This window comes from Lepidochelys kempii, chromosome 1 (genome assembly GCF_965140285.1).
Source record: "Lepidochelys kempii isolate rLepKem1 chromosome 1, rLepKem1.hap1, whole genome shotgun sequence".
NCBI classification, from domain to species: Eukaryota; Metazoa; Chordata; order Testudines; family Cheloniidae; genus Lepidochelys; species Lepidochelys kempii.
Genome location: NC_136380.1, coordinates 7,584,975 through 7,593,564, shown reverse-complemented (window position 1 = coordinate 7,593,564; position 8,590 = coordinate 7,584,975). Strand labels below are relative to the sequence as shown.

Genomic DNA, 8,590 nt, shown 5'->3' with positions numbered 1-8,590 from the left:
CCTATTGATCCCCATCTTATCCAATTTAACTAACAATTCCCTATGTGGCACAGTATCAAACACCTTACTGAAATCTAGGTAAATTAGATCCACTGCATTTCCTTTGTCTAAAAAATGTGTTACTTTCTCAAAGAAGGAGATCAGGTTGGTTTGGCACTATCTACCTTTTGTAAAACCATGTTGTATTTTGTCCCATTTACCATTGACTTCAAAGTCCTTAACTACCTTCTCCTTCAAAATTTTCTCCAAGACCTTGCAGACTACAGATGTAAGTATTCTAAACCTTCCTGACTTACATGACAAAATGTGTCTAACTAGTGGGTGTCAGGGAGAAACTTTCCCTGGGATCAGAGTATCTCTTAGTTCCCTATTGCAGGGCTTCTTCCACCTTCCTTTGCAGCATCTCGTAACGCCTAGTGGAGACTTGACTAGACAGGCACTGCTGGACTGATCAGACCTACAGTCTATCTTTGTATTGAGGGTATAAATCCAAGACAATGTTTTTGCTGATTTTCCCTGGAGGTCCTGAGAATCTCTTGATTTGCACTGAGAGCAGAAAGATTTCTCGCTAACTATCACCTAGTTTCCTCTTCTATTTCTTTTTCAGGAAGAAAAGTTCAAAACTCCCCAGACCTGCCCAGTACATTATGTCAGCTGTCAATGACACTAAATTCAACTCTGTAATGTTCCTTCTCACCAGGATACCTGGGCTGGAAGACATCCACCTCTGGATCTCTATCCCCTTCTGCTTCATGTATGTTCTTTCAATCGTAGGAAATTCAGTCATTCTATTCATTATAAAAACAGATCCAAGCCTCCATGAGCCCATGTACATTTTCCTTTCCATGTTGGCCGTCACAGACCTTGCCTTATCCATAACCACCATACCGACGATACTGGGCATATACTTGTTTAACTCTAGGAGAATCAGCCTCGAGGCCTGTTTTGCCCAGATGTTCTTCATCCACTCGCTTTCAAAAATTGAGTCCTTTGTCCTCTTGTTGATGGCCTTTGACCGCTTCATCGCAATTTGTAACCCACTGAGATATACCTCCATCTTAACTCCACCGAGAATATCCAAGATGGGCCTGGTGGCTGTGGTGAGATCGGTGGCCCTAATACTCCCACTCCCCATTCTCCTGAAACGGTTCCAGTACTGTTGAGACAATGTCCTCTCCCATTCCTACTGCCTGCACCCGGACATCATGAAGGCGGCTTGTTCAGACACCTCAGTGAACAGCATCTATGGCTTGTTTGTTAAAGTCATCACGGTTGGGTTGGACTCGTTCCTCATCTTCCTCTCTTATGTGATGATCCTCAAAACAGTGCTGAGTATCGCATCCCACAGAGAGTGCCTCAGGGCCCTGAACACCTGTGTCTCCCATCTCTGCGCTGTCGTGCTCTTCTACATATCAGACATTGGCCTGTCTTTGATACACAGATTTGGAAATAGCTCTACTCACTTGCTTCAGATTATCCTGGGCTACATTTACCTGCTGGTCCCGCCCCTGATGAACCCAGTTGTGTACAGTGTGAAAAGCAAACACCTGCGTGAGAGGATAATCAGGGCATTTGTCAAGTGAAGGGTCAGTTCATCACCTGGCTCCAGTGCTGGTGACATGGGGGAGGAAAAACAGGAGCGATGGGCATGGCCACGAATTCCATCCTTTATCCTCTGCCCATGAAGCCCTTTCCTCTGGCCCATCTCTTCTCCAAAGACCACACCTCTCCTATTCCCCTTTACCCGAGACTCTGCCCCTTAGCCAGCGTCAGGCCTTTCTAAGAGTTGCACAGGGAGCCAGAGCCGCGGTGAGGTGCACTACACCCTCTACATTTTATCCCCCAGGATGTACAAGTCAGGGAATGTGGAGAGTCTTGGGCTCCCCACAGCAACCTTTACTCCCAGAGCAGCTCTTTCAATGGCCCGACTCTGGTCTGGCTCAGAGGGAGAGCCTTGGGGAAAGTGGAGGAGCAAGAGGCTGGGCTTCATGAGAAGATATGAGGCAGAGGACAGGGCTTCAGGGGAAAAAGGGGAGTAGGATCTGAACCAACGCTGACTGTAGTAATCAGGACCGTGGGGGTGATCCTGAGTGCAGGAGAAGGCTGGGGCTGGAGGGTAAGAGATGTTGTGTTTTGGAGAAGACTAAAGAAATGCAACCCCACAAAGGGGGCTCTTGTTTTAAATATCCGAGGCTGACAGTAAGTGATTGCAAGGACCATAGAGGGATGGGCAGGGTTCCTGCAGGGCCACCTCAGACCCCAAGGGGGCACTCTGGGGTGGCTCCATCCGCAGGGACTTGGCCAAAGTGGGCTGTGCTCTTGGAAGTCGTTTCCAATGGGCAGATGTCATCCTAGCCCGCAGGCTGTTCTAAACTCTGCTGAGGGAAGGAGAAAACAGGCCAGTGAATTAAAGCCCTGTAACTGGCCCATGGCCATCCCCACTCTATACAGCGCAGGGGGGAGGTCTGCTGGTGCTTCAGAGAATGCAACCAGGCCTGTCACTGCTCAGGTGTCTGGAAGGCTGGTCCTGTTGTCTGGGCATGGCTCTACAACTCCAGATAGCTGGGTTTGATTCCCAGGCCATGCATGACTGTGGACAAGCCATTGGATATCTCTGCACAGGTGGATAATAGCCTTGCCCTGCCTCACAGCGGTGGTGGGAGGATAAATACATTCGATGCAGTTCGATACTCTGAGACCCTAAGATCAGGGCTGTGTCAGGTTTCCACAGAGCAACACCTCTGATATTCGTCTATAAAAGGCCTCTTACCACAACCTCCTGTGACAGCTGGCTTCTGGGAAGCCCCATGACTCCAGCCCCTTCGTGTCTGTGGCAGATGTGGGGGCGACAGTGAAGGTTAAGTAGTGGATTTCTGAGGGAAATGTTGGAGTGTCGTAGGGAGGTTCAGCACAGTCACAGAACCAGTGATTGTAAGCCATTGAGGCTAAATGGGTCTCACTGCCAAACTATGGATCTATGGCCTCGGGTGCCTGCTCTTTGATTGTCTGGTTGAGAGAAAGCAGTCTGAGGGCAAAGGTCAGCTTCACACCTAGGCCCTGTAACACAGACGAGACTGAGCACTATGGTTGCTGCGCCCAGGCTCATACAGGTTTCAGCAAAGGTTGTTTCCACCCAAAAAGGAAAGACAGATGGGACGATGCTCTAAGAGCCACAGGGAAACTAGGCTGGGTCCCAAGAGCTTCTTGTCGTCCCAAAAGAATGTAAGTTGGGCCAGTTCTGTTTGCTACGAAAGCTCCTCATTTCAAGGAGTCTGGGGGTGACTGTATAGCTCTGGTCACAAGTAAGAGTGTCAAGTGTCCATTCAGTGCTGCTGGGTGATAAGCTTTTATCATTGATGGGATGTTGTTCCCAGCTCAAAGAGTGGGACAACTAAAAACATCAGAATCCAAGAACAGCCATAGTGGGTCAGACAAATGTTCCATCTAACCCAGTATCCTGTCTTCCAATAGTGGCCAATGCCAGGTGCCCCAGAGGGAATGAACAGAACAGGGAATCATCAAGTGATCCTTCTCCTGTCGTCCATTGCCAGCCTCTGGGAAACATAAGCAAGAAATACCATCCATGCCCATCCTGGCTAATAGGCATTGAAGGACCTCTCCTCCACTAATTTATCTAGTTCTTTTTTGATCCCTGTTATAATCCTGGCCTTCACTAAATCCTCTGGCGAGGAGTTCCATAGGGTGGCTGTGCGTTGTGTGAAGAGAGACTTCCTTTTGTTGTTTTAAACCTGCTGCTTATTTGTTTCATTTGGTGACCCTAGTTCTTGTGTTATGAGAAGGAGTAAATAACACTTCCCTGTGTACTTTCTCCACACCCGTCATGATTAAATTGTGAGATTCCTCTCATGACAGGAAAGGATCTGGTTTACAGGGTAAAGAGACCATATATCCTGGTTTCACTGTGGCAGTCTTGAGTCTTCTAGGCCAGCATATATTCTTGTTGAGTGGTTTTAAGCATTCAGAATAGCAATTTTCTTCAGTTGCATCCAAAATAGAAATTCACTCAAGACAATAAATGAAAGATTTATAGAAGTTGAGGAAAGAAGTGACCATTAGATTATCGAGTCTGACCTCCTGGACACTTTCTCCCAGTTTACCCCCATATGAGCCCAATGACTTGTATCTGACTAAAATATCACTTCTGTTCCTCTAAAGCGTATCTTTTAGGAAGGCATGTAATATTGGTTTGGAGATATCAGAAGAATCCACAACGTCCTTTGAGAGTTTGTTCCTCTGGTTAATGACCAACACAGTCAAAAATACGTGTGCCTCATTTCCAAATTTAATTTCTCTGGCTTCAGTTTCCAGCCATTGGTCCTTGTTATACATTTCCTGGCAAGGTTAAAGAGCACTTTAGTACCTGGTATTTCATTCCTGTAAAAGGGCTTGCACACTATTATCAAGTCAGTTCTGAATCTTCCCGAGTTCGACTCACTACATGCCAGTTTATACAGCCAAGGGTAAGTTGGAAGTGACCGAGGAGGATGTATTAGTCAGTCCCAGGATGACTGTGGGCCACCAGTGTGCTGCAGGAGTGAACAAAGCAAATGAGATCCTAGAAAGTGTGAGGCGAGATAGGGAAGTATTAAGATCCTTATAACAGACACTGGTCAGACTTCCTCTGGCAAACTATGTAAAATTCTGGTCACGCATATTACAGAAAAAAGAATTCAGACTGGAAGAGGTGCAAAGAGGGGCTCTAAGGATGGTCAGGGCAATGGAGGGCCCGGCTTTTGGAGGAGAGTGGAAGAATTTGGCTGGTTCAGCATAAGACAATGCAGGCTGCACGGGGATCAGATTGCTCTATAAATACATCGGGTCAGGGAAGGGGGAAACACCAGGGAGGGAGCCAAGCTCCTGAAGCTAAAGGACAGCATTGGCACAAGAACAAATGAGGAGAAACTGGCCAAGAGCAAACTGAGGCTGGAAATGAGAAGTTGGTTTCTGAGCATTAGAGTAGGGACGTTCTGGAACAGCTGCCCAACAGAAAGGGGGGGAAACAACGTTTGAAAATAGAGCTTGACAGGTTTATGCACTGGGTGATATGGCAGCGTCGCCTGCCATAAAAGGGGACTGGGCTCATTGACCCAGGAGGTCCCTTCCTGTCTCATGTCCCTATGGATCACATTAGGCCATTCTGAGTCACACTGGGATCTCCTGTGGAATTGCTTGTCCACTATGACCCTGCTCTGTGCCCTGGCCGATGGATCTGTCCCTCAGGAGATTCAGGAGAAAGCATGACTCAGCCTTATTGTCTGGAAAAGGAATTGTTCTTGGGTTCCTGTTTAGTGTTGTCACAGGAGTGTAATTGCATGAGTTTCTGGTAATCGCAGCATGCTGAGCTGCCAGCTGCCCCCACTCAGTCACTTGGCCAGAGAGGAAGGATGGTTCAGAGTTAAAATGAGAACCCGGGGCTCCTAAGAAGTGGCTTCAGTTCCATGATCTTCCAAAGACTTCTTCTGTGACCTTGGGCAACTCACTTAGTCCATCTATCCTCTGCAATATGTGTTTTAATCCGGCTCAATGTAAAGTTGTAGATCTAGGAACAAGGGATGCTAGCCATCCCTATTAGATGGGGGTTGCATAACTGGGAAGCAGTGATCCTGAAAAAGACTTGGGGGGGTCAGAGTCTTTAATCAGCTGAACATGAGCTCCTAGTGTTACACTAAGAAAGGAAAAGCTAGTGCAATCCAGGATGTACAAGCAAGAGAATCTCTAGTTTGAGCAAAGGTTATTTTTCCTCTATATTTGGCACTGTTGCAACCACTACTGTAAAATTGTGTCCAGTTCTTTTGTCTACAGTTCAAGAAAGACGTTGATAAATTGAAGACAGTTCAGAGACGAGCCATGAGAATGATTAAAGGATTAGAAAACCAGCCTTCTGTCTACACCTTGAAATTAGGTTGAATTTGTAGAAGTCGTTTTTTAGAAATCATTTTTATATACTTGATTGAGTGTGTCCCCACACAAAATGCTCTAAGTGTATTAAGTGCATTAACTCGGCGGAGTGCTTCCACAGTACCAAGGCTAGCATCGACTTCTGGAGTGTTGCACTGTGGGTAACTATCCCACAGTTCCCGCAGACTCCCCTGCCCATTGGAATTCTGGGTTGAGATCCCAATGCCTGATGGGGCAAAAAACATTGTCGCGGGTGGTTCTGGGTACATGTCATCAGGCCCTCCCTCCCTCCCTCTGTGAAAGCAATGGCAGACAATCGTTTTGCGCCTTTTTCCTGAGTTACCTGTGCAAACGCCATACCACGGCAAGCAGGGAGCCCGCTCAGATCACTTTGGCAATTAGGAGCACATTAAACACCACGTGCATTATCCAGCAGTATATGCAGCACCAGAACCTGGCAAACCGGGTGAGTAGGCGATGTCAGCGTGGTGACGAGAGCGATAAGGACATAGACACAGACTTCCCTCAAAGCATGGGCCCTCGTAATGCAGTCATCATGGTGCTAATGGGGCAGGTTCATGCCATGGAACGCCGATTCTAGGCCCAGGAAACAAGCACAGACTGGTGGGACCGCATAGTGTTGCAGGTCTGGGACGATTCCCAGTGGCTGTGAAACTTTTGCATGTGTAAGGGCACTTCCATGGAACTTTGTGACTTGATTTCCCCTACCCTGAAGCACATGAATACCAAGATGAGAGCAGCCCTCACAGTTGAGAAGCGAGTGGCAATAGCCCTGTGGAAGCTTGCAACGCCAGACAGCTACCGGTCAGTCGGGAATCGATTTGGAGTGGGCAAATCTACTGTGGGGGCTGCTGTGATGCAAGTAGCCAACGCAATCAAAGATCTGCTGATATCAAGGGTAGTGACCGTGGCAAATGTGCAGGTCATAGTGGATGGCTTTGCTGCAATGGAATTCTCCTAACTGTGGTGGGGCGATAGACGGAACCCATATCCCTATCTTGGCACCAGAGCACCAAGCCGGTGAGTACATGAACCACAAGGGGTACTTTTCAATGGTGCTGTAAGCTCTGGTGGATCTCAAGGGACGTTTCACCAACGTCAGCGTGAATGGCCGGGAAAGGTACATGACGCTCGCATCTTCAGGAACTCTGGTCTATTTCAAAAGCTGCAGGAAGGAACTTTCTTCCCAGACCAGAAGATAACCATTGGGGATGTTGAAATGCCTATAGTTATCCTTGGGGACCCAGCCTATCCCTTAATGCCCTGGCTCATGAAGCCGTACACAGGCAGCCTGGACAGTAGTCAGGAGCTGTTCAACTACAGGATGAGCAAGTGCAAAATGGTGGTAGAATGTGCATTTGTACATTTAAAAGTGCGTTGGCGCAGTTTACTGACTAGCTTAGACCTCAGCGAAACCAATATTCCCACTGTTATTACTGCTTGCTGTATGCTCCACAATATCTGTGAGAGTAAGGGGGAGACGTTTATGGTGGAGTGGGAGGTTGAGGCAAATCGCCTGGCTGCTGGTTACACTCAGCCAGACTCCAGGGCGGTTCGAAGAGCACAGGAGGGCATGGTGCGCATCAGAGAAGCTTTAAAAACCAGTTTCATGACTGTCCAGGCTGCGGTGTGAAAGTTCTGTTTGTTTCTCCTTGATGAATCCCCCGTCCCTTGGTTCACTCTACTTCCCTGTAAGCTAACTACCCTCCCCTCCTTCCTTTGATCACCGCTTGCAGGGCAATAAAGTCATTGTTGCTTCACATTCATGGATTCTTTATTAATTCATCACATAAATAGGGGGATAACTGCCAAGGTAGCCCGGGAGGGGTGGTGGAGGAGAGAAGCACCGGGAGGGGTGGTGGAGGAGGGAAGGACAAGGCCACACAGCACTTTAAAAGTATAAAACTTTAAAACTTATTGAATGCCAGGCTTCTGTTGCTTGGGCAATCCTCTGGGGTGGAGTGGCATTCCTGGGCGTCTGGGTGAGGAGGCTATGGAACTTAGGGAGGAGGGCGGTTGGTTACACAGGGGCTGTAGTGGCGGTCTGTGCTCCTGCTGCCTTTCCTGCAGCTCAACCACACACTGGCGCATATTAGTTTGATTCTCCAGCAGCCTCAGCATTGAATCCTGCCTCCGCTCATCACGCTGCCACCACCTTTCAGCTTCAGCCCTCTCTTCAGCCCGCCATCTCTCCTCCCGGTCATATTGTGCTTTCCTGCACTCTGACATCGTCTGCCTCCACGCATTTGTCTGTGCTCTGTCAGTGTGGGAGGACAGCATGAGCTCAGAGAACATTTCATCACGAGTGTGTTTTTTTCGCCTTCTACTCTTCACTAGCCTCTGGGAAGGAGAAGATCCTGTGGTCCTTGAAACACATGCAGCTGGTGGAGAAAAAAAAAGGGACAGTGGTATTTAAAAAGACACATTTTATAGAACAAGGGGTACACTCTTTCAGGGTAAACCTTGCTGTGAACATTACATGCACAGCACATGTGCTTCCGTTCCAAGGTCGCATTTTGCCTCCCACCAGTGCGTGGCTAGCCGCTTCCCCTGCCCCCCTCCCCGTGGCAAACAGCGCGGAACATTTGTGTTCGGCCACAGGCAAAGAGCCCAGCGGGAATGGGCACCTCTGAATTTCCCCTTAAGAAAA

At 48.2% G+C, this 8,590-nt stretch overlaps 1 protein-coding gene across 1 annotated transcript; it reads left to right on the top strand.

Moving 5' to 3' along the window:
• Positions 1–647: 647 nt before the first annotated feature.
• On the top strand, positions 648–1,583 carry LOC140897710 (olfactory receptor 51G2-like). Its single transcript, XM_073310702.1, is given in 1 exon segment — positions 648–1,583. A coding segment is annotated over 1 exon segment (936 nt).
• Positions 1,584–8,590: the final 7,007 nt, after the last annotated feature.